The 26,288-nt window shown below is 42.3% G+C and overlaps 1 protein-coding gene across 1 annotated transcript in view; it reads left to right on the top strand.

The window, feature by feature from the left end:
* The window catches only part of SLC9A4 (solute carrier family 9 member A4), a gene marked incomplete at both ends in the record, with an annotated part of 83,107 nt that extends 57,851 nt beyond the window's left edge, over window positions 1-25,256 (top strand). Inside the window, 3 exons of the mRNA XM_080683491.1 lie at window positions 16,591-16,722; window positions 17,452-17,539; window positions 24,910-25,256. Coding sequence (XP_080539617.1) covers window positions 16,591-16,722; window positions 17,452-17,539; window positions 24,910-25,256 — 567 coding nt within the window. The remainder of the gene's footprint in view (window positions 1-16,590; window positions 16,723-17,451; window positions 17,540-24,909) is intronic.
* Between the last annotated feature and the right edge of the window lie 1,032 nt (window positions 25,257-26,288).

Raw genomic sequence — 26,288 nt, 5'->3', positions numbered from 1 at the left:
TTTACTGATTGAATCAGAACCCTCACACCTTTTCCACCTGTTTGATATTTTACTTTAGCTCCGGCTCTCTTCTCTGCATCAAAACACCAAACAGTTATTGTGTACCTTGTAGCATATGCTGGTTGTACTTCAGCAATGGATTTTTTTACTTTGACTTTGTATCCTGAAACTTTACTGTATTTGTTTATTGTTTCTAATAGTTGTTTGGTAGATTCTTTAGGGTTTTCTATATACAGAAACATGTCATCTGCAAAAAGTGACAGTTTTACTTCTTTCTTCCCAATTTGGATGACTTTTATTTATTTATCTTACCTCATTGCTCTGGCTGGGACTTCCAGCACTATCTATATATATAAAGAGCCAGTGTCTGTAACATCCAAAACAACCAAAGGCTCAACCGAACACCAGGCTGCGCGAGCAGCATGCCAAGTGGGCTGAACTGCTGAACTCTCAGAGAGAGAGAGAGGCGGGGACTTGTAGCGGGGACTTGCGTGATGCTGCCTCATGGCACCCCACATCCCTCCATGACCGACCACTGTAACTCCAAGCCAGCGAGGGCCACCTCCAGGCCACAGACCCAGGTCCCTTGCCCCCACCTCAGGCCCGAGAGCACGGCGCCGGGCAGGTGCAACCAGGGGTCTAGGAATGCAGTGCAAGGGGCCCACATGGCATGGAGGGGGGGTTGTGTTTACACCGCCAACTTCCCTGCTTTCACCCCGGCCGGAGCATCTCTCCTCCCTCCCCTCAGCAGCCCAGATCCTGCCAATGTGCATGCCAGGCAGGCCTGACTACACTAGGGAGTGAGCCATGGCGATCAGGACAACCACTTCCTGGGATGGGACAGCCAGGCCGCGGCGATTCATGAAGGCGACGAGGCCCGCCGGGCACATGCAGCCCTCAGGTGGTGGGGGTGGCCAGCCAAGCCAAGTCTGGCTTCAGTGGGGCCAGCAGGAGCCCGAGGCCACCCCAGCCCCCACAGTTCCCAGGCTGGAAGGTGGCTTAGCGGCAAGCGGTGTCTCCATGCACAGCGCCCAGGGGCAGCCACGAGCTGCTGCGACCTTGCCCCACACTTCAGGGAGGAGGAGGAGGCTCACGGCCAAGAGCTCCCTAGGTCATACTGCCTGAGCTGCTGCCTGCCAGGCTGGCAGGGTCCAGAGGAGGCGAGGTGCTTCCTCCCCCCTAGGGGTGGAACAAGGAGGAGGGCACTGGGTGCAGGGAGGGGACCTCAGCTGGGATCTTCCCGTCGCGGGGTACGGTCCCAGCCTGGGCATGGTGGGGAGCTTAGGAAGTCTGGCTGAGCAGGCACTGGTTCATACCAAATCTTACTCTGCCATCTTACTCCAGCTCGCCAAGCTAGCCCCCCTGCCCCACCTGCCTGGGGGAGCGGGCTCTGGGCGACCTCCCCAAGTGCAGACTGTGGACCCAGAGACCTCAAGGAATAGTGCCCAGTGGGATCCGGGTGGGGGCCGGTGCAGAACTACCAGGGCAGAGCTGCTTCGGTGTCTCAGTGAAGTTTGCAACAGACCCAAGGAGGAAACCGAAAGGGGAAAGGCCGGGAGGCATGAATTCCCAGCACTTTAGCCACTTGAAAACAGCCCCACTTGGAATGTGAGGCAGCTGTACATTCAGCTGAGAAGTGAGGGGGCTGAACCCCACCGTCGCTGGGCTCCTGTTGGTCCGAGGCCCGAGTGTCCACCACAACAAGGAAAAAAAGGAGGGAGGGGCCTGGAGGAAGGGAGGACAATTGAAGGAAACCGTGTCTAGCCTTTCCCCAGTCCTATCTCTCTTTCCTCTGCCTACAAAAGCCCCAGGCCCGGCCACAGTTCTGTCTCCACCTTTGAGTCCCCTATTCTCCAACCACAGAGGAAAGAAATAAGGAAGGAGTCTGTGCTGCCTCCAGAAAGTATCTATATAGCTGATTGGCTGGTTGCTTCCCGCAGAGGGAGGCCAGACTGCAGCTTAGGCCCGCTCCCTGAGGGTAGCGGGCCTAAGCAGTCAGTAGGACACCCCGTGAGGGCTCCTGGACTGTGAGAGGGGGCAGGCTGGGCTCAGGGACACACCCCCAGTGCATGAATTTTTGTGCACCGGGCCACTAGTGTTTAATAAGAGTGATGAGAGTGGACATCCTTGTCTTGTTCCTGATCTTAGAGGAAAAGAAAGCTTTCAGTTTTTTCACCATTGAGTATGATATTAGCTGAGGGTTATATGGTTTTTATGATGTTGAAGTACTTTCCTTCTATTTCTATTTTATTGGTTGTTTTACTTTTTGATTTATTTATTTTTATTTTTTTATTGTTTAAAGTATTGCATATAGTAGTACATATATCTCCTTTTTGTCCCTATTGACCTTCCCCCCGCCTCCCTTACCCCCTGGTGCATATCCTTATCCCACCCCCCACCCCCCAGTGTCTTGTGTCCATTGGTTGTGCTTATATGCATGCATGTAAGTCCTTCAGTTGATCTCTTCCCCCCCGCCTCCCCAACACTCGCCAGCCTTCCCGCTGTAATTTGACAGTCTGTTCGATGCTTTACTGCCTCTGTATCTATCTTTTTGTTCATCAAGTTATAATGTTCTTTATTTTCCATAAATGAGTGAGATCATGTGGTATTTTTCTTTCATTGCCTGGCTTATTTCACTTAACATAATGCTGTCCAGTTCCATCCATGCTGCTGCAAATGGTAAGAATTCCTTCTTTTTTATAGCAGTGTAGTATTCCATTGCGTAGATGTACCATAGTTTTTTAATCCACTCATCTGCTGATGGGCATTTAGGCTGTTTCCAAATCTTAGCTATGGTGAATTGTGCTGCTATGAACATGAGGGTGCATATATCCTTTCTGATTACTGTTTCTAGTTTCTTAGGATATATTCCTAGAAGTGGGATCACTGGGTCAAACGGGAGCTCCATTTTAAGTTTTTTGAGGAAACTCCATACTGTTCTCCACAGTGGCTGCACCAGTCTGCATTCCCACCAGCAGTGCACGAGGCTTCCTTTTTCTCCGCATCCTCTCCAGCACTTGTCGTTTGTTGATTTGTTGATGATAACCATTCTAACAGGTGCGAGATGGTACTGCATTGTCATTTTGGTTTGCATCTCTTGGATAATTAGTGACTTTGAGCATGTTTTCATATGTCTCTTGGCCTTCCTTCTTTCAAAAAATATCTATTTAGGACCATTGCCATTTTTTTATTGGATCATTTATCTTCCTTTTATTAAGTTGTATGAGTTCCCTGTAAATGTTGGAGATAACATTTGCAAATATGTTCTCCCGTACAGTGGGCTTTCTTGTTGTTTTGTTGACGGTTTCTTTTGCTGTGCAAAAGCTTTATTTTGATGTAGTCCCATTTGTTTATTTTCTCTTTAGTTTCCATTGTCCTAGGAGCAGTATCGGTAAAGAAATTGCTTCGGCATATGTCTGAGATTTCTCTGCCTGTACATTCCGCTAGTATTTTTATGGTATCCTTATGTTTAAGTCCTGTATCCATTTTGAGTTTATTTTTGTATATGGTGTAAGTTGGTGGTCTAGTTTCATTTTTTTGCATGTATCTGTCCAATTTCCCCAACACCATTTATTGAAAAGACTGTCTTGACTCCATTGTATGTTCATGCCTCCTTTGTCAAATATTAATTGAGCATAGTGGTTTGGGTCAATTTCTGGGTTCTCTATTCTATTCCATTGGTCTATATGTCTGTTCTTGTGCCAGTACCAGGCAGTTTTGAGAACAGTGGCTTTGTAACACAGCTTGAAATCTGGTATTGAGATCCCACCTACTTTGTTCTTCTTTCTCAGGATTGCTGTCACTATTCGGGGTCTTTTTTTAGTCCAGATGAATTTTTGGAGAGTTCTTTCTAGGTCTGTAAAATATGCCGTTGGTATTTTAATGGGGAATGCATTAAATCTATAGATTGCTTTGGGTACTATGGACATTTTAATGATGTTGATTCTACCAATCCATGAACATGGTATGTTCTTCCATCTGTTTATGTCTTCCTCTATCTCTTTTTTCAGTGTCCTGTAGTTTTCCACGTATAGGTCTTTTACCTCCTTAGTTAAGTTTATTCCTACCGTAGGTATCTTAATTTTTTTGGTGCGATGGTAAATGGGATTGCTTTTTTAGTCTCTCTTTCTGTAAGTTCACTATTGGAGTATAAAAATGCCATAGATTTATTAGCATTAATTTTGTATCCTGCTACATTAGCTAATTCATTTATTAACTCTGTTTTTTTATGGAGTCTTTAGGGTTTTTTATGTACAATATCATGCATCTGCAAATAAGGACAGTTTTACTTCTTCTTTTCCAATATGGATGCCTTTTATTTCTTCTTCTTGTCTAATCGCAATGGCTAATACTTCCAGTACTATGTTGAACATGAGTGGTGAGAATGGGCATCCCTGTCTTGTTCCTGTTCTTAGGGGAAATGGTTTTAGTTTTTGCCCATTGAGTATGATGTTGGCTGTGGATTTGTCATATATGGCTTTTATTATGTTGAGGTATGATCCTTCTATTCCCACCTTGCTGAGAGTTTTTTTCAAAAATGGGTGTTGGATTTTGTCAAATGTTTTTCTGCATCAATTGATATGACTATGTGGTTTTTATCTCTCAATTTGTTTATGTGATGTATCACGTTTATTGATTTGCTGATATTGTACCATCCTTGCACCCCCAGGATAAATCTTACTTGGTCATAGTGTATTATCTTCTGATGTACTGCTGAATCCAATTTGCTAGAATTTTGTTGAGGATTTTGGCATCTATGTTCATGAAGGAAACTGGCCTGTAATTCTCTTTCATTGTGTGTCTTTATCTGGTTTTGGTATTAGGGTGATGCTGGCTTCATAGAATGAGCTTGGAATTGTTTCTTCCTCTTGAATTTTTTGGAATAGTCTGAGGAGGATAGGTTTTAGTTCTTCCTTGAATCCTTTCTGAAGCTGTCTGGCCCCGGACTTTTGTTTGCTGGAAGCTTTTTGATGACTGCTTCAATTTCTTCCATAGTTATTGGCCTATTGAGATGTTTAGATTCTTCCTGATTGAGTTTTGGAAGGTTATATTTTTCTAGGAATATGTCCATTTCCTCCAGGTTGTCCAGTTTGTTGGAATAGAGTTGTTCATAGTATTTTTTTTAACAATCCTTTGTATTTCAGTGGGGTCTGTTGTTATTTCACCTCTTTCATTTCTGATTTTGTTTATTTGGGTCCTCTCTCTTTGCTTCTTGGTGAGCCTGGCTAGAGGTTCATCAATCTTGTGTATCCTTTCAAAGAACCAGCTCTTGGTTTTGTTGATCTTTTGTATTGCTTTTTTTGGTCTCAATGTCATTTATCTCCGCTCTTATCTTTATTATTTCCTTCCTTCTACTTACACTGGGCTTTTCTTGTTGCTCTCTTTCTAACTCTTTGAGTTGTAGGGTTAGGTAATTTATTACCATTGTTTCTTGTTTTTTGCAGTAGGCTTGTACAGCTGTGAACTTGCCTCTCAAGACTGCTTTCACTGTGTCCCATAGATTTTGGATTGTCGTGTTTTCATTATCGTTTGTTGCCATGATGTTTTTTATTTCTTCCTTGATCTCTCTGGTAACCCAGTCATTGTTTAATAGCATGCTGTTTAGTCTCCATGTGTTTGATTTCTTCGGATTGTTTTTATTTTAGTTGATTTGCAGTTTTATGCCATTGTGATCTGAGAAGATGCTTGATATGATTTCGATCCTATTGAATTTGAAGAGACTTTGCCTGTGACCCAATATATGGTCAATTTTTGAAAATGACCCATGTGCACTTGAGAAGAATGTATATTCTGTGGCTTTGGGGTGCAATGTTCTGAAGATGTCAATTAGTTCCATCTGGTCTAGTGAGTCATTTAGGATTGATGTTTCTTTGCTGATTTTTTGTTTAGGGGATTTGTCCAATGGTGACAGTGGGGTATTAAATTCTCCTACTATGATTGTATTGCTGTCAATATCTCCCTTGATATCCTCCAGTAGTTTTTTATGTATTTGGGTGCTCCTGTATTGGGTGCGTATATGTTTACCAGAGTTATTTCTTCTTGTTGGATTGCTCCCTTTAGTATTATGAAGTGTCCTTCCTTATCTCTTGTTATGGCCTTCACTTTGAGATCTAATTTGTCAGATATAAGTATTGCTACCCCACCTTTTTTTTCATTTCCATTCGTCTGAAAAACCTTTTTCCATCCCTTCACCCTCAGTCTGTGTGAGTCCCTTGTTCTGAGGTGGGTCTCTTGTAGACAGCAGATGTATGGGTCATGTTTTCTTATCCAATCAGTTACCCTATATATTTTGACTGGCGCATTTAATCCATTTACATTTAAAGTTATTATTGTTAGGTACTTGTTTGTTGCCATTTATATTCTTTAGCCCTGTGTTCCTTCTTCTCTTCCTGTTTCTTCTTTTTACAGCAGACCCTTTAGCATTTCTTGCATTGCTGGTTTGGTGGTAATAAACTCCCTTAGTCCTTTTTTGTCTGTGAAGCTCCTGATTTCACCCTCCCTTTTGATTCATAGCCTTGCTGGGTACAGTATTCTTGGATTCAGACCCTTCCTTTGCATGACTTTGTATATTTCATTCCATTCCCTTCTGGCCTGATGTGTTTCTGTTTAGAAATCAGTCGCTAGTCTGATGGGGGATCCTTTGTAGGTAACTTTCTGTCTCTCTCTGGCCGCTTTTAAGATTCTTACTTTGTCGTTGGTGTTTGCCAATTTAATTATAATGTGCCTTGGTGTCGGTTTTTTGGGGTTCATTTTGTTTGGTACTCTGTGAGCTTCTTGGATTTGTGTGGGTTTTTCCTTCCCTATATCAGGGAAGTTTTCTGTCATTATTTCTTCAAACAGGTTTTCTATTCCTTGCTCAGTTTCCTCTCCTTCTTGCACCCCTATTATGCGGATGTTGTTTCGTTTCATGATGTCCCAAAGTCCCCTTAGGCTTTTTAATTTTTTTTTTTCTAGAAGCTGCTCTACTTGGGCATTTTTTCCTACCTTATCTTCTAGCTCACTGATGCAGTCCGCTGCTTCTTTTAGTCTACTGTTGATGCTTTCTACTGAGATTTTTATAGCACCGATGTCATTTTTCATTTCTTCTTGGTTATCCTTCATTTCCTCTTGGTTCTTACACATATTGTTGAATTTTTCTTCCATTCTTTTCATCCACCTTATAACCATTGCTCTGAATTCTTTCTCTGACAGGTTGCTTGCCTCCATTTCATTTATTTCCTTTTCTGGTGATGCCTGCTTTTCTTTCATATGTGGGCTGTTTTTTATTTTGTTTTTTTGTCTCCCCATGATCTCTTTTCTCTGGGTGTCTGGTTATGTAGTTCTCTCTCTCCTGCGTTGATTTAAAAGCACAAAACACAACACAACAAGGTACAATGAACAAGGCACTGAACACAAATGTATTAATGATATTAATAACCCCAAGTAAAGGTAACCACCAGAGAAATGTGAATTAGAGGATAGGAGAGAAAAGAGAAGAGAGAAAAAAAAAGGAGTGCAAAAATGAAATTGGGAAAAGGAAAAAAAAGTAAGAGAGAAAAGAGAGAGAATAAGAAAGAAGGGAAAAAACTATATATATGGGGAGAAAACTCCAATAGAACAGCCACTAATCCCAACACATGCCAGCTCCAAGTACCTGGAAATGAATGCAAACTACAAACAACAACTAATATCAAGTGAGGAGAGGAAAAACAGAAACAAAAAACAAACAAGGACAAAACAAAACAAAAAAAAACACAAAAAGAAAAAGCAAAACAATCTCACAGACAAGCATTAAAAAAAACAATATAATCAACAATCAAGCAAACAACAACAAAAGGACAGATAGGGAAAAAATTTGGATAGTGAAGAAAGAGAAGAGAGAGGTGTGTATGGACTTGGAGCAGGGGATTGGAAATTAGATATATAAGTAGGGTGAAATTTTAATAGGGGGTAAAAAGAAGGAATAGGGAAAATCTAAAGCAGGAATAGGGTAAGAGAAACAGGACAACAAAAGGAGAAAAGTGAGGAAGAGAGTGTTGGCATAAAGGTAAAGTTGAGAAAGAATAAAATGATGCTAAAGGAAAGAGGAAAATATAATGTAGAACTCTAATCCCAAAGTAAAATAAAGAGAAAATAAAATGACACTTATAAAAAGGTAAAATAGTAGTAGTAATAATACTGATTGAAAATAAAAATGTAATAATTAAAAAGGAAAAATCAAGTGAGGAAAAAAGAAAAAAAAATTAGTTTCTTAAGTAAAAGATGAAAAAAATAAAAATGTGCAGTAGTGAAGGTCATTCACTTCCTCTACTGTTCTGTTTGGCATGCCTGTTTCCTAGTCAGGACAGTATTGAAGTTCCCTGAGTTCCACTGCTCCTCAGTGTTATAAGCCACAGTCCTGATTTCCAAGCAGGCAGTACATCTTTATTTCTTATACTCGTTTATTTGTGTTTACACAGGAGTCAATTTGTGATTCAACCCCTGGGTGGCAGTGTTTCTAGATTGACCTCTGGGTCTATAGGTCCTCTCTAGCTAGAATTTAGATTTTGTTTTCCCTGTGGCACTTAATACCAGTTTGGGGGAATGGGCTGCCCCGGAGCTGGTTCTCTGATCGTTATTCCCTGCTCTGATCCCCAGATTCCACAAAAACAACTTTCCCCTGCAGTCTCTTAGAGTGTCCCCAATTGGGTGATCCTATGTATTGGGCTTAGTAATCAAAAGCAAGGATTTAAAGAGAAGAGAGAGAGAAAGAGAGAGAGAGAGAGAGAGAGAGAGAGAATGCATGCCAGAGTAAGTGTACGAACTCCGGCACTGTGGTGCAAGTCTGTGCAGTCTTTTTTCCCCTTGAGTCTAAGCAGTCGGCACACTTTTAAAAATTTTAGGCTGTCCTTTTGTGCCCAGTTCATCTATGGGTTGCTTTTTAGAGTTTCTTTCTGTTAGCAGCTCTGCAGATCCCCTTCCACATTCACGGATCATGACAGCCCCAAAGGCCATGGATTTTTCTGGGCACAGACTTCCCCAGGTCTTCCAGCTCCCACCCTTCGTGTTTCTCTTTCCTGCCCGGACCACAGACCTCACCTTATCCCAGTCGAAATCTGACCTTTCTGTGAGGAGGCGCAGAGCTCCTCCGAATCCGCATGCTCACGTCACTTGGGTACCGGAGTTCTCGGGTTTGCAGCTGTTTGCTGGGTGCCGTAGTTGTAGATTCCCCGCATTTTCAAGCTTTCAACAACATCCACTCTCCCCTTCAAGATGGCGCGGTCTCCGCGTCAGAGCTGGTCGCTCTGGGAGGGATCCCAGCAGCAGTGGAGGCTTCCTGGTCAGGGGAACCCCATCCAGCAGTCCCCCACAGTCCCCTGGAGTATAGCTGTCCCTCAACTCACCAACAAACACTCCCTGTGCAACCACACACTCTCCCTTTGTTCTCTCATTCACGCACCATTTTGCAGACTGCCTTCCTGTCGGCAGCCATCTTCTAACCTTCACCCTTTATTGTTTGTTTTAATCATAAATGGCTGGGGTATCTTATCAAATGCTTTTTCTGCATCTATTGATAAGATTACATGATTTTTACCCTTTCTTTTGTTAATGTGGTGTATTGCATTGATTGATTTGTGTATGTTGAACCATCCTTGTGCCCCTAAAATGAACCTCACTTGATTGTGATGTATTATTTTTGATGCACTCTTATATTCTATTTGCTAGTATTTTATTTAGGACTTTTGCATCTGTTCTCATCAGAGATATTTGTCTGTAGTTTTCTTTTTTGTGTGTTATCCTGGCCAGGATTTGGTATCAGGGTTATGTTGGCCTCATAAAATGTGTTAGGAAGTATTGCTTCTTCTTCTTCAATTTTTCAAAGAGTCTGAAAAGGATAGGTTTTAAATGTTCTTTGAAAGTTTGGTAGTATTCACTGGTGAAGCCATCTGGTCCTGGACTTATTTTTTGGAAGGTTTTTTCATGGTTGTTTCAATATTCTCACTGCTGATCAGTCTACATAGATTTTCCAGTTCTTCATGATTTAGTCTAGGAAGGTTATATATTTCTAGGACCTTACCATTTCTTCTAGGTTATTGAATTTGGTGGTATATCTACATTAATAAAAGAGAAACATGCAAATTGACTGTACCTCTGCTACACCCACAAGCCACACCCACCAGCCAATCAGGAGCAAGTATGCAAATTAACCCAACCAAGATGGTTGCAGCCATGGAGCGAGCAGGAGGCTTGGGTTTCCGGGGCGATGGAGGAAGCCAGCTTCCTGGCCTGGCCTGGCCTCCGATCAAGGCTACAGAGTTTCAATTATAGAAGATAAATAAGTCCCAGATACCAGGGCCTCAGCTTGGGTAGCTGGGGGACGTGGCCAGCCTGCAAACCACCACAGGCCCCTCACCCAAGTCACCCCACACCACAAGGAAACCCCCACTCTGATCTGGGACAACCTTCAGGGCAAACCAGCCGGCCCCACCCATGCACCAGGCCTCTATCCTATCTAATAAAAGAGTAATATGCAAATTGACCTTCATCCCAACACACAAGATGGCTGCCCCCATGTGGACACAAGATGGCTGCCACAAGATGGCCAGCAGGGGAGGGCAGTTGGGAGGGACCAGGCCTGCAAGGTAGGGCAGTTGTGGGCGATCAGGCCAGTGGGGGGGGGGCAGTTGGGAGGGACCAGGCCTGCAAGGGAGGGCAGTTGGGGGCTATCAAGCCTGCAGGGGAGGGCAGTTAGGGGTGACCAGGCCAGCAGAGGAGGGAAGTTGGGGGCAACCGGACCTGCAGGGGAGGGCAGTTAGGGGTAATCAGGCTGGCAGGGGAGCAGTTAGGCATCAATCAGGCTGGTAGGAGAGTGGTTAGGGGGTGATCAGGCTGGCAGACAGAAGTGGTTAGGGGCAATCAGGAAGGTAGGCAGGTGAGCAGTTGGGAGCCAGCAGTCCTGGATTGTGAGAGGGATGTCCAACTGCCCATTTAGGCCCAATCCCACTGATCCTACAGGGATCGGGCCTAAACGGGCAGTCGGACATCCCTCAAGGGGTCCCAGATTGGAGAGGGTGCAGGCTCGGCTGAAGGACACACACCCCCGTGCACGAATTTCGTCCACCGGGCCTCTAGTAGTTTTTTATAATATTGTAGTATGATCTTTTGTATATCTGTGATGTCAGTGGTAACTTCTCTGTCATTTCTGATTTTGTTTATATGGGTCTTTTCGCTTTTTTCCTTAGTGAGTCTAGCCAGGGTTTTGCCAATTTTTTTAATCTTTTCAAAGAACCAGCTCTTGGTTTTATTAATTTTTTGTAAGACCTTTTTGTTCTCTATTTCATTCTATTCTGCTCTATTTTATTATTTTCTTTCTTCTGATAACTTTGGGTTGCTTTTGTTCTTCTTTTTCTAATTCTTTAATATGTGATGTTAGGTTGTTTATTTGGGATTTCTCTTGTTTCTTGAGATAGGCCTGTAATGATATCAATTTCCCTCTTATCACTGCTTTTGCTGCATCCCAGAGGCTGTGTTATGTTATATTGTCATTCTCATTTGTTTCTATATATCTTTTGCTCTCATCTTTTATTTCTTCTTTGACTCAGTCAGTTTTTAGTAGTACATTGTTTAATTTCCACCTATTTGTGGGTTTCTTCCTTTTTGCAGTTGATTTTTAATTTCAAGGCATTGTGGTCAGAGAATAGGCTTGGCATAATTTCAGTCTTCTTGAATTTGTGCTAGTTTTGTGACCCAACATATGGTTTATCCTTGATAATGTTCCATGCACACTGGAAAAGAATGTATAATCAGATGTTCTGGGATGAAATGTTCTGTTAATGTCAGTTGTGTCTATTTGGTCTAGTGTTTCATTTAAAGCCAATATTTCTTTATTGATTTTCTGTTTGGTTGATCTGTATAGAGCTGTCAATGGAGTACTAAGTTCCCCAACTATAATTGTGCTTTGATTGTCCCTTTAGTTCTGTGAGTAGCTGTTTTATATATTATGGTGCTCCCTGGTTGGGTGCATATATATTAAGAAGTGTTATATTTTCTTGATGAAGTGTCCCCTTTATCATTATAAAGTGCCCATCTTTGTCTGCTGTTATCTTGAAATTTATTTCATCAGATATAAATATGGCTACATCTGCTTTTCTGTGGATGTTACCTGCTTGGAGAATAATTTTCCACCCCTTTACTTTGAATCTAACTTTGCCTTTGCATCTTAGATGTGTCACTTGTAGGAGCATATAGTTGGGTTTTGTTTTGATCCACTCTGCTGCTCTGCCTCTTTATTGGTGAATTCAGACTATTTACATTTAGGGCAATTATTGATGTATAAGGATTTAAAAAAAAAAAACTTTATTGTTGAGATTATTACAGATGTCTCTCTTTCTCCCCCCCCCCCAATAGCTCCCCTCCACCTGATTCCCCCTAACCCCAGGCCTTCACCACCCTATTGTCTGTGTCCATAGGTAATGCATACATGCATATAAGGTCTTTGCTTAATCTCTTCCCACTGCCCTTCCCTCTGAGAATCATCAGTCTATTCCATTTCCATGCCTCTGATTCTATTTTATTCACCGGTTTATTCTGTTCATTAGATTTCTTATTTGTTTGATTTTTAGATTCAATTGTTCATAGATATGTATTTGCTGGCATTTTGTTGTTCATATTTTTTATCTTTAACTTTTTCTTCTTCTTCCTCTTCTTAAAGAATACCCTTCAGCATTTCATATAATACTGGTTTGGTGGTGATGAACTCCTTTAGCTTTTTCTTGTCTGTGAAGCTCTTTATCTGAGCTTCAATTCTAAATGATAGCTTTGCTGGGTTGTAGGTTCTTGCTATTCATCACTTTGAATATTTCTTGCCACTCCCTTCTGGCCTACATAGTTTCTGTTGAGAAATCAGCTGACAGTCATATAAGCATTCCCTTGTAGATAACTAACTGCTTTTCTCTTGCTGCTTTTAAGATTCTCTCTTTGTCTTTTGCCCTTGGCATTTTAATTATGATGTGTCTTGGTATAGTCCACTTTGGATTCCTCTTGTTTGGGGTTCTCTGTGCTTCCTGGACTTGTAAGTCTATTTCTTTCACCAGGTAGGGGAAGTTTTCTGTCATTATTTCTTCAAATAGGTTTTCAATATCTTGCTCTCTCTCTCTCTCTTCTGGCACCCCCATAACTCGAACATTGGTACGCTTGAAGTTGTCCCAGAGGCTCCTTACACTATCTTCATGTTTTTGGATTTTTTTTTTCTTTTTGCTCTTCTGGTTGGGTGTTTTTTGCTTCCTCATATTTCAAATCATTGATTTGATTCTCAGGATCTTCTAGTCTACTGTTGAATCCCTGTATATTATTCTTAATTTCAGTCAGTGTGTGCTTAATTTCTGACTGGTCCTTTTCCTTTTTTTTTTTTTTTTTTTTTTTTTTTTTTTTTTTTTTTTTTTTTTTGGCATTCTCACTAAGATCCTTGAAAGTTTCACTAAGTCCCTTGGAGGTTTCTAGAAGATTCTAGAGTAACCATATAACTGTGGTTTTGAAGTCTATATCCAGTAGTTTGCTTTCCTCCATTTCTTTCATTTGTGACATGTTTCTATGTCTCCGCATTTTGGCTGCTTCCCTGTGTTTGTTTCTATGTATTGGGCAGAGCTGCTAAGTTTCCTTGAGTTGATAAAGTGGCCTTGTGTAGTAAGTGTCCTATAGGGCCCAGTGGCTCAGCCTCCCCAGTCACCTGAGGTGAACACTCTAGGTGCTCTGTCAGATGTCTGCTGGCTCAATCACTGTTCCCTTCACTTGTCCTGCTGGACTCCCCTCTCCCCTCCCCCCCCCCTGTTGTCAGTTCCTCCCATCTGAAGGAAGTGCCTGCTACTGCTGGCTTCCTCCCGTCTCCAGGCCCAGCCAAGAGCTCCTGGCTGTAGGGCTGCATCTGCGGACCATCTGTGCTTTCCTCCCTTCTCATCTCCCTCTTTATTCCCAGTTTCCCACCTTAGATGTTTCAGTGTGTGGGTCTCTCAGGCATGCCTCTGTATTGAGTAGGGACTTCTTTGTTGAATTATAGTTGGTTAAATTTTTGAAATTTCAGGGGAGAGGCCAGAGGGATCTCTCACACTGCCATTCCTCTGATGTTACTCCTCAATATACTTTCAAAGGATATAGTTTCAATTTATTTAGCTTCAGTTCCCTTCAGCAATGATATGCACATCTATAATGCACATCTTTATCCCATAGAGCTCAAGTTTTAGTGGGAAATACAGGTTTTAAACAGTCACCAACTCCTCATTAAAAATCAGAAAATAAGGAAGGAAAGGAAAAAAACTTAAATATACATTATATGCATACAACCTCCTATGCTCCCTGCAGACAGGGAAACTGGACAAGCACATGAGTGATGTGATATGAGGCAAAATAGAAAAAAAGTGTTTGAATTTTTGTTTAAGTACAACCTTCTCTCAAATCAAGGTGTAGGAAAACCCTACTAGCAATATATATATATATATATATATATATATATATATATATATATATACACACATATACACTGAGTGGCCAGATTATTATGATCTCTGAACGCATAATAATCTGGCCACTCAGTGTGTGTGTGTGTGTGTGTGTGTGTGTGTGTGTGTGTGTGTGTGTATTGGAGGCCTGGTTCATGAATTCGTGCATTGGTGGGGTCCAGCCAGCTTGGCCAGAGGGAGGGGACATGGGCAATTGGCCGGCCTGCTTGCTGATCAAATTCCTGGTCGAGGGGACAATTTGCATATTAACCTTTTATTATATAGGATATACACTGAGTGGCCAGATTATTATGCGTTCAGAGATCATAATAATCTACCTACTCAGTGTATATGTATATGTGTGTAAACACACACACACTGAGTTCAGTTTTGTATGAACTTAACATTGATAAAAAATTATAAAAGTTTGTCTTAGTATTCTAGATGCTTATTTTTAAAATATTTTATGATAGTGTTATATGTCATTCTTTAATGTCTCAACATATAAAACACTAGAAGCCCAGCACACAAAATCGCGTGGCCCCGCCCACCCTCGCACGCCCCGCCATGCTCACAGCCCCATCCACCCGCACCTGTCTTTGGTCGTTAGGGCCACTGGGTTTTTATAATATATATATACTTAGGTTGAGGTCCATCATAGTGATGGTAGATAAAAACCCATATTTCAAACTGTCTTTAAAATTCAACTTTTTGGACAAGTTCTTGTCAGATTATTTAATTAGTTAAGAGTGGCTGTCAAAGCTCTCCCATCAGCATAAAGAGAAAGCTGGCTTTGCTAATTCACCTTTGTTTCCTTGATCCCCCCAACCTATGCCTTTCTTATGGAACTATTTTTAGACAATTGCTATTTTATGAGGCTTAATTAACTGTGATTGAGTTAATAGATTATAAAGGCCACAAATATACTTAACTGGATATATATACATTAAAATACAAACACTGGACAATTGATTGCCTTTTGCCTGTCCTCCATACTCCCTGTACACCCCAACATCTTCTCACTTACCTGAGCACATAACAGTATATACTTATTTGTATAACTCCCCCAGTAGACTAGAACCCTTTGAAGATCATAATTCTAACTTAATCATTTTTTAAAATTTCATGTCTATCATGGCACCTGTACATAGACATTTGCTCTTTTGCTATTGAATTGAATGTTCTGTTAAAGCATTGGTTAGCCAAGAGTGATCACATCTTCAGTCCTGATCCTATTATTTAAGAGACCTACTAACCCACAGGAAACAGGATATTCACTGGTAACTTTGAATGAAAAGAAGGGAGAGAAGAAGTTCCAGTTAAGCACTTTGTAAACATCTGAGGACTGATGTTGGTCTATGGTACAACAGAGGTTTTTACTGGCCTTGATAAGGACAAGGAAGTAATTTTTCATAAAGCTAAATTGATTCAGTTTGAAGGACTATTCTTTTTTTATTTTCTTTATTGATTAAGGTATTACATATGTGTCCTTATCCCCCCATTGCTCCTCCACCCTTCCTGCTCATGCCCTCACCCCATCCTGGTGTCTGTGTCCATTGGTTATGCTTATATGCATGATCTCTCCCCCTTACCCCTACCCTCCCCTGCCTTCCCTCTGAGGTCTGATGGTTTGATCAATGCTTCTCTGTCTCTGTTTCTTTATCTGAGATGATGTATTTGGTTGATTTTTTAAATTTATCTTTAGTTGACAAAATTAAAAATAGCAACCTTATAGAAATTCACAACGTAGTTCTGACATTTTCCTGATTCATTAAATTCAGTAACCATTGGCCTAGTATAAAAAACACTAGGAAAGAAAGTGTGTGTATGGGGCAGCACAAGTCTGTGAGCATTGGGGGTACCTGTAAGGGTAACAGAGGGACAGGACAGGTGGAGAGCACTGCTCTGTGAGCCAGGAGGCACCACTCCAACCACAGGGGTCCCAATAAGGGTGGCCTCAGTCACAGACTTTTCTTTTGGGGGCCACAGCCTGCTCCCCTGTGATTGAGGAAAATGCTCAGATGACTTGCATGGTGTCTTCTTGCTCTAGTAGTCTTAATTTGTGATATTTTTATAACCTCTTGAGGATGACAGTTATACTGAAGATTCCTTTCGTATTTGATGTTTCCTCTTTCTGCAGACAGCATCCTATAACAAATACAACCTCAAACCCCGAACAGTTGAGAAGCAGGCTAAAGAGATCCTGATCCGCCGCCAGAACACCTTACGGGAGAGTATGAGGAAAGGCCACAGCCTGCCGTGGGGAACGCCGGTAAGGGGGGCTTGTAAGGTGGACACACCTGAGAGTTGGCTCATCCCAGGACAGGCCCTCCTCAGGTGACTACCACTGACACTTAAACAAACAAAACCACTGCCTTGTTGACAGAGAAATGCAAAAGCAGTGGGGCAGGACACACACTCAGGTATCCCTCTTGGAGTCCAGGACCTTAGGAACCCAAGGGATCTCTCCTCCAGGAGGGGTAAGCGACTGCAGCGCACATGCTGTGCCCTGAGTCTGGACCGGACTCCATGGTGGCCAGGACTGAACAAGCCTGGACCTCCAGGAACCAGTGCCCCTGGCTCTAGGAAGCTTATACCTCTCCCAGCGAAGAGGTTGTTTTAGCCAAGACACTTGGACCTTATTTCCATATTATCCTCTGTGCATCTGAGTTATTCCATTTGAGGCCATATCAAAGCAATCTTACTGGGACCAATGGATCGAGTTGGGTCTGGGGTAGGTCCTCCTCTCCACCCTAATCTCGGTGAGGCTGTGGGAATAACTCTGAGAGGTTTATAATGGTCTATTTTATCATGACAAGGAAAGCAAATATACAGTATATTAAAGGCTGAAGCATTCTGTTTTTTTAAACAAAAATAACTGAAAGCCAGTGATCCAAAAAAAGATGCCACAGTGTAAGTCTGTGTCCTTCACTTTGTTTGCCACGTGAAACTTCAAATCACAGTAGCTAACTCTGCCTTTATTTCTGCTTGTTCCCTACAGGCCGGTGCCAAAAACATCCGCTACCTCTCCTTTCCCTACAGCCATCCTCAGCCAGCAAGGAGAGACGGGGAGGCTGCTGCCCGCGAAGGTGACTTGCGTGTCTGGCTGCTGGTCCTCTTTTCTGTAAAAAGCCAGATGATATATATTTTGGGGCTTGGAGGCCAAAATGAAAAATCAAGAATATTATATAGACACTTCTAGAACCAAAAAGAGGGAGAGAAAGACAAAGAGAGAGAGGAAAAAAAACAACTTTTTTATTAATCTAATTCAAAAATTCATTGATGGACACTGAAATTTGAATTTCCTATCATTTTACTTGTCATGAAATATTCTTTTAATTTTTTCAGCCATTTAAAAATGTAACAACCATTTTCATTTCACAGGTAGTGGACCGAATATAGCCCAAGGCTCCTAATTTGTTAACCCCCATCTTAGAAAAACAAAAAAATGGGCACATTTTTAAAGTCACAGAATTCACCCATGGTTTAAAAATTTCCAGAATTCTCCAAGGTTGGTTAAATTTTACTAAAATAATTTCATCAAATTTACTGATTAAATATTTCCCTTTTAATATCTGTATGCACACACACATATGCATGCATATCAATTTAAATTTTCCTAAAATTTCAAGGTTTTCAATCACATTTGAAATTCAAATAACCTAAACATATATGATTTTATTTTATATATATATATTTGTATTGATTTCAGAGAGGGAGAGGGAGCAAGAGATAAAAACATCAATGATGAGAAAGAATCATTGATTGGCTGCTGGGTATCAAGCCCAAAACCTGGGCATGTGCCCTGCCTGGGAATTGAACTCATGACCTCCTGGTTCATAGGTAGATACTCAACCACTGAGCCATGCCAACTGGACACTTATAGGATTTTAGAATTAAACCTTTGAAAAGTGAATATATTATTCTTTAAAATTAAACTTTTTATTTCTGATTTTAAAACTTGTTTGATATGAAAATAAAATCAACCAGTATTGAAAGGAGTAAAAAGAAAGTTAAAAGTACTTGAAACCCAAAACCCAGAAATAATCACTATAGACAATCTGGTCGTGTTCCCATAATTCTCTCTACACCCTCCTGATCCAGACCCTACCCAGACCTGATACAAAAAACACACAAAAACAGAAGTCACAAACTACCAGCACCATCATACACATAAAGTCATAGCATAGTCATTGTTCTGTAACTTTTATAAATTGTCTAATTTACTCAACCATATGTTGTGGACATCTTCCCATGTCAATAGATATGAACCTTTTGATCATTTTTAATGACTTAATAAAAATAAATTTCATAAGAGCACCATGATTTATTTAGCGAAATCCTTACTGACAAATATTTAAGGTAGTTCCAAATTTTTTGTGAATATAAGCAATGATATATAATAAGTGCCTTGGATCACTTGTGATGGATTTTTGCACAAACATGCCATTATTTTCTTAGTACTGTTTCCTGGAAGTAAAAATTTTGGCTAAAAAATTATTTTTTTAAAATTTATGTACATCAAAAGTCTGTGAGAAAGGTCATTGCTGAACACTTTTACCATCACTGGCTATTGTCAAACTTTTGAGTAATCTATGATATGATAGGATAAAATTTTCATGAGTCCTTTTATTTTTAGTATGGTTGAGCATCAATTCATAATTTTAGAGCCATCTGTCTTTCTTTTGAGGAAGCTTCTGTGTTTCCTTGGCCCATTGTTTTCTATTTGGTTGCTGGTTTCCTTAAATGAATTTGAAGAACATTATATAACTAAGACATCATCTGTTGTCTCGTATTTGTTGTTAATGCTTTTTCCTCAAGTTTCACAGTTATATTTTAGTTTTTGGACACACTTGCCGTTCAGATACTGATGAATAAAATTTACTTGATTTCCAAAGAAAAATTAGAAAATGACTTACAGTAGAACCTTGGTTCTCAAACTTAATTCATTCTGGAAGGCTGTTCAAGAAGTGATTTGTTTGAAACAGAATCATTTTTTTCCCTTAGAAATAATGTAAATTGAATTAACTCATTCCAGACCCCCAAATGATTCCCTGTTTTAACCTTTCTTATATACGGTACATGTCTAATGTACTGTGTAACCTATAAACAAACACTTCTTCTCTTAAATTTATCAAACCACCCCCTTCAGCACTGGTCCCAGAGGTGTCTTTCAGGGCAGCCTGCAGCATCTTCGCTTGTTCACATGTCACTGCCTGGAAATGTTGCCAGGGCTAACTGCTTTTCCTTTACCCAAATCAGCCACAGTTTTTCTACCTCTCCAATTGCCTGTGGTCATTGTTTCTTTCACACCCTAAGCAACAGTAGCACTCTTGGTGGCCGCTTTATGTTTTAAAATTGTGCTAATTGTCCATTTAATCAGCAACAAAAGCAATCCCCTCCCCTCCCCCCCCCCCACACACACACATCTCCCCTAAAAAATATTCATGGCAGTAAAATATTCATATTAATTTCCTGAGATAACAAGCAAGCCTTAGTGGTAAACTGACTCACATCCTCTCCTTTTTTTGTGGCCTAAGGGACACTTTTTGTCATGCTGTTGTATCAGCAAGAAAGGGTTATGAGGTTGAGAACTGAAATTCCACAACTTGAGACACTATTTCTATAAACAACCTGGTTTGAGGACCAAGGTTTGACTAGACCCAATATTTTTCATCTAAAACTTTAATAGCTTGACTTTCTCATATAAATTTCAAATCATCTGAGATTTATCTTTGTGTAGATTAAGATAGAGATTGTTTTCAAATGGTTATGTTCCTGTCCCCATACCATTTTTCCCTTTAAAATGAAATGCCATCTTTGTTGTACTAAAGCCACTCATCCTGAGAGAGTTTTGAACTCTCAATTCTGTCTCATTGGTCTAGTATCTCTCAGATCACAGTCTCGTGACTAGTATTATTTTATGTTATGAAAGAGCTATTCCACAAACAAAAGCAAACAAAAAGGAGCCCCAGTACAGGGTGCATAATAGATTAATTCTAAAACCCTTCCTGCTCTTACTCATTGGTGGTATTTATGTTGTGAGAATGAACAGAAGACATCAAAGCCTCACAGTCCTTTCTGGTGATATAAACCCAATACCACCTGCTAAGGCAGCAGAAAACAGCTTTCCTGAGCACTAATGCACAAATCTTAATAAAGCATTAGACACAAAATACAGCCAAACAGCCTAGTTGGTTTTGCTCAGTGGATAGAGCACTGGCCCAAGTTCGATTCTGGTCAAGGGCACATGCCCAGGTTGTGGGCTTGATCCCTGAGGGTGGGCAGGGGATGCAGGAGGCAGCCAATCAATGATTCTCTCTTATCATTGATGTTTCCAGCTCTCTTTCACTCTCCCTTCCTCTCTGAAATCAATAACAATATATTTTTTAAAAATATAGCAGAACATTAAAGGAATACTACACCTTACAAAGTGGAATGTATTCCAGACATGTGGTTGTTCAACATTTGGAAATGTGTTTACATTATCCACCAGATTACCAGGTCAAAAGAGCATATCCTTGCAATCGATGTCCTAAAAGGCATCTCACTCATACTTTCAGTAAAAATCATAAAATCCCAGGAAGATATACACAGGACTTATATGAAGAAAACATCAAACCCCACTTCTTCATGCTGTCATTCCATCTGTAAAGGGGAGGGTCCTGGTATTTTCCGCATACAGAGTGTGGCCCCGATGGGAAAAAAGCTGTGGGAAGCAAGTACTAGCAAATGCACAATGAGCATTAGCTATTGTGTAACTCCATGGAGAGGGCCAAAGAAGACGTGGCCTGGGGAGATGGAGATGTTCCTGGAAAGGAAGACAACACAGCAGAAATGTCAGTTCTACGTGAACTGATGGAGAAGTGAAGTGACGTCCTCATCCCAATCGTTTTCCTTTCAAATGTGCCCCCTGAGCCCACAAGTCCTTCTGGGAGTGAAATCTGGCGCACCTAGAAATCTGAGAGGGAAAAGTAGTGAAGTGGGACTTATCCTTAACACGTTTTAAAAAATTATAATAATCATCCTGGTGAGACTGAGACAGTCCTCGGTGTGTATCTGGGCACAATTACTGAAATCCTCGAGGCCTTCTGGGCTGAACAAGGTCAGGAAATGGCGGAGGGGCTTTGGGGCAAAGCCAGAGGGGCCCCCAGCCAGAAGGTAGCCCTGGCTAAGCAGGCCGCAGCTTGGGAAGCACTTCCCTCCTCCCACCCTCGCCTTCCAGGGGCAGAGCAGCCCTGGCTCTGGGTGTCTGGGAGCTCCCTGCTGGTTTGGGGGGTCTCCACCTCCTCTTCCCAGGCTCCTTTGCCCTTGGGGTTCACCTGATGCTACAGGAACAGAGGTCCTGCCTGGACAGCCTTCTATGCCTGAGACTGCCAGACCAGCGCAGGCTGGGAGATGTGGAACTCTGGATGGAGTGCACATGGCTGTGCACCACTGAGCAGGCACCCAGTGCCGCAGAGCTGTGCACCTAAAAATGCTTAAAATGAAAAACAGCTAAAATGCTAATTGTATGTGATGTGTATTTTACCACAACTGAAACCAGGCCACAGCACCAGGAGGGCGTGGGAAGGGCTGCCCTGCGTCTAGGTCTGCCCCGAAGTCCGCTCTCAGTCCAGTAGCAGGCTCCCTGCCCTGAGCAGAGGCCCTTCCCTGCTTCTCCTTCATGCCACCCGCCCGCCCTGATGCAGGTCCAGAAGTGAGGCTCTCCCTTGTGGCAGATGGAAGTGCAGATGTTCACATCTTACTGCTGAGGAGACTTCTCTACCGCCCTCCCCCTGGCACTGCGCTCTCCCTTCCTTCCCCTTCCCCTGGCACTGTGCTCTCCCTCCCCTCCCCCTGGCACTGTGCTCTCCCTACCTTTCCCTCCCCCTGGCACTGTGCTCTCCCTACCTTTCCCTCCCCCTGGCACTGTGCTCTCCCTACCTTTCCCTCCCCCTGGCACTGTGCTCTCCCTCCCTTCCCCTCCCCCTGGCACTGTGCTCTCCCTTCCCTCCCCCTGGCACTGTGCTGCCTGGATGTGGGGAAGATGGGTGTGCAAATGGGACAGAGAGCAGTCCCCACTCTCCTCCTCCCCCCACTTTCCAAGGAACTACTTTCTCCCATTTTGGACAGATCTCATGAGTTAAGTTGCAAGTCACCTGCCCAAGCCTCTTCCTAGTGCATAGAACCCACTTTCTAATAACCAGAGGTGGTCAGGAGATGGCAAATAGAGCCTGCCCACTGATGAAGCACATGCTAGAAAGGAGGGGTTGGAAGCCAGGAGAGGGGAGCGGGGAGAGAGAGAGGAAGGCTGGGCACTGGGGGAGACACATGGGCTGTGTTTTCTTAGATGTTTAGGTGGTGTTCCAAGCATCAAAGAATAAAGGGATCTCTGGTTCCAAGCCAACTGTAGAGCACAAATTAAAGGGGAGTCATTAAAAATGAACAAATAATCCTATATAATAAAAGGCTAATATGCAAATAGACCTAACGGCAGAATGACCAGTCGCTATGACACGCACTAACCACCAGGGGGCAGACACTCAATGCAGGAGCTGCCCCCTGGTGGTCAGTGTGCTCCCAGAGCCAGAGCGCTGCTCAGCCAGAAGCCGGGCTGACGGCTGGTGAGCGCAGCAGCGGTGAGGGAGCCTCTCCTACCTCCGCAGCAGTGCTAAGGATGTCCTACTGCTGGCTTAGACCCACTCTACCATCATTCAGACATCCCCCAAGGGCTCCCGGACTGTGAGAGGGTGCAGGCCGGGCTGAGGAACCCCCCCCCCCCCCGCAACATGAATTTCATGCACCGTGCCTCTAGTATACTATGTTTTCTTTATTCAAAGCATTGATCCCAGCTTTCTGTCCCCCTCAGCTTCCAGACGACCTTCTCAGGATGAATTGGTCACATTTCGGGAAGATGTCGTTGAACAGGGCACTTTTAAGATTTTGTGATGTCCCATGTGCTAACCACATGGGGTCAGGTGTAAACCTGTGTGCATGTTAGCACTAGCTCTGGGGATTTTGTTTTTTGTCTTGCTCTTTAGAAGGGAGAAGAAAGTGGGAGAAAGAATTTTATTTCAAGTTTAAATTAAAGGCCTTTAAATACCTCAATTCTCAGGAGGATATTTAAAGGAAAATAAATGTCTGAGGTTAAAATTTTGAGAAAATGAGAATTAAAGATCTTGTGAAAGATACCCTTCAAGGATGTGTACACAGCGAAGGAAAGGCCATGTCCTAGGCACCTTGCAGCTCTTTGTGAGGGCAGCCAAGAGGGGACATTGCATGGATCCCCAGTGGCTTTCCTCGTCTCCTGATGCAGCTGTCCGGACCGCATGTGACATTGTAAGGTGACAGCCTGGTGTGGGGGGAGAGCCAGACAAGCTCTGCTCAGACCTGCCTTCACTGGGTGATGCTGAAAGTCACTTACCCTCTGAAACCTTCGCCTGGGAAATGAGCGTCACACTCTTTCTCCTCACAAAGGGTCGTGATAAGGATACGATGGCATAATAGATGTAGATGGTTAGCACAGTGGCAGACACATAATATGTTTCCAACAAATGGACTTTGTCCTCATTGTCATTGCCATTGTGTGCCAGCCTCGATCTGTTCTCCTTCTTCCCTCTTTTGAAATGAGAGCATCTAGTCGTAGTTACTTTGCCACACATGGCTGTCTACTGTGCTCACACCCTGACCCTGTTTCTCTGAAATTGGCTAGTTCAAAGTTAAAAGGGAAAAAACTCAGATTTAATGCTTTCTGGCAACACTGATTAAAAAACAAACCTAGCTAAAGACAGTCATTTTCATGTCACAGAATCACGTACCCTTCAGTTTAGCATCAGGCTTTGACAACACAAAGGACCAATTGTTCTGATTTTGTAAAAAACACTCCCTACTTGACCTGGAGGAGACAAGCTTACCTGGAAGAGACAAGCTTGATACGCATGTTTGTGACACTGCACATAGAGCTTCTCCAGTTGATCCTTGAACAGCTCAGGTGTGAACTGCATGGGTCCACTTACTAGTATATGTGGATTTTTAAATAACTATGTAAATTAATTTTCTCTTCCTTATGATTTTCTTAATGGCACTTTATTTTCTCTAGCTAACTTTATTGTAAGACTACAGTTCTAGGAATACATCTAACATACAAAACATGTGTCAATCAACTGTTTGGGTTACTGGTAAGGCTTCCAGTCAACAGTAGGCAATTAGTAAAGTTTTGGGGAGTCAACAGTTATAAATGGATTTTTGACTGTACAGGCCGTTGGTACCCCCCATCCCCATACTACTCAAGAGTCAACTGTACTCTACTCTCCCGCTAGAGTAGCAGATCTGAGCGAGAAGGTCATGCTGATAAGAACGTTGAGTGTCAGAGCTGAACCCTCAAAAAGGCCTGCTTCGCACTGAGTTCTCGCCATCGGGATGTTCTCTTCTCTCTGACCTGGTCTTGCTCTTACCTCTTCTTGTCATGCTTTCCTAGATGCGGACAGCAGTGATTCCGAACTCTCCTTCATCATGTTCAACGCACACTCTCGAACACGGTCGCTGCAAGAGAGACAACGGACACAACAAATAACCGCAATGAAGAGTTTAGACAGAGGAGGGAAGCTGTCCCGCTCTGGTTATCAAATAAGTCCAAGCCAAGAAGAGCATGTTCGCCGGAGCAAAAAGGCTTTGAGGCACAAACCACTATTTCACACCGTGGATGAGGAGCGTGAATCTGGAGAGGAGAGTGGGGAAGAGGCCTCAGCCCCAGGCTCCAGACAGTCGGCTGAGCACAGGAGGGAGCCCCGCAGGTCTCACAGTCCTTTGCTCCAAAGGAAATAGTTGTGTTGGGCACAGGGTTGCTCGAGTGCTCCTCCTGAGCCATCTCCCTATTGTGTGGGTGGAGGGTTTTCAGAATTCTGAATAAAGCTACTGAGCTTGCTTTTTTGAAGCTGTGAGTCAGGCATAAGAGGCAGGGGGTTTGGAGGATGGGAGCACTAACCTGCAGGCAGTGCCATATTCTTAGCTGATATACTTTGTAGATGCTTTCCTGTGAGTCAAAAACCTTTATCACCCCAGAAATTATTCACTAAGGATTTCTAAGAGTGTGTGATCCATTTAATTTATTGAGATACAATGTGGTTGGTAATTTACCTTGACAATATGCATGTACAATTTATAATCAAGGTAGACCTCAGAGGAGCCCTAGAAATATTCTGGCCCAACTCCGTGAGGTTACAAATGAGGACATCTTGCCCAAGGTCGCATGGTGAGTTGCTGCTTCACAAGCTAATTGACCTCCCTCCCAAAAGCATGCATTTGATTTTGATTTTGATTCGCACTATTCAGTAATTATGGGGAGAGGTAAAACTTATCATAGCTATTGCTATACTTAATCAGTAGCAACAATAGATACAGACTAAAGAATTAATCTGCAGACAGTGAGCTTGTCTATATTATAATTGGAATATTTCTTTCAAAAACAAATATTAGAAACAAAATAGCCATAATCAAGCTTTAAATAGCAATTATATAACAGGCATTTATTAGATGTGCATTTTTAAGGTATGGTATTTTGCCCTAAGGATTGAAACTATTCTCCAATTTAATTTTCCATCTTCATTGTCCCCAAACTTGACCTTGAACCTCACACTCCAGCTCACCAACTTTGCTAGATGGCTTTATCTTTCCTCCCTCTTTCCCCTCTCTTCCTTTTCTCTGTCTTCTGGCCACCTAGATATTTAAGATTTATGAAGTACTATTTATTGTGCCAAATGGCTAATCTATAATGATAAATTAACCATATGTCCTTTATGGCTGCTATTTTTGACATCTCTGAGCATCACCAACTGATTTAACCCTGTACATCTTTAA

Source organism: Plecotus auritus (genome assembly GCF_963455305.1).
Source record: "Plecotus auritus genome assembly, chromosome: 8".
In the NCBI taxonomy this organism is placed as follows: Eukaryota; Metazoa; Chordata; class Mammalia; order Chiroptera; family Vespertilionidae; genus Plecotus; species Plecotus auritus.
Note: the sequence above shows the minus strand (reverse complement) of the source record. Positions and strands in the feature narration are given on the sequence as shown.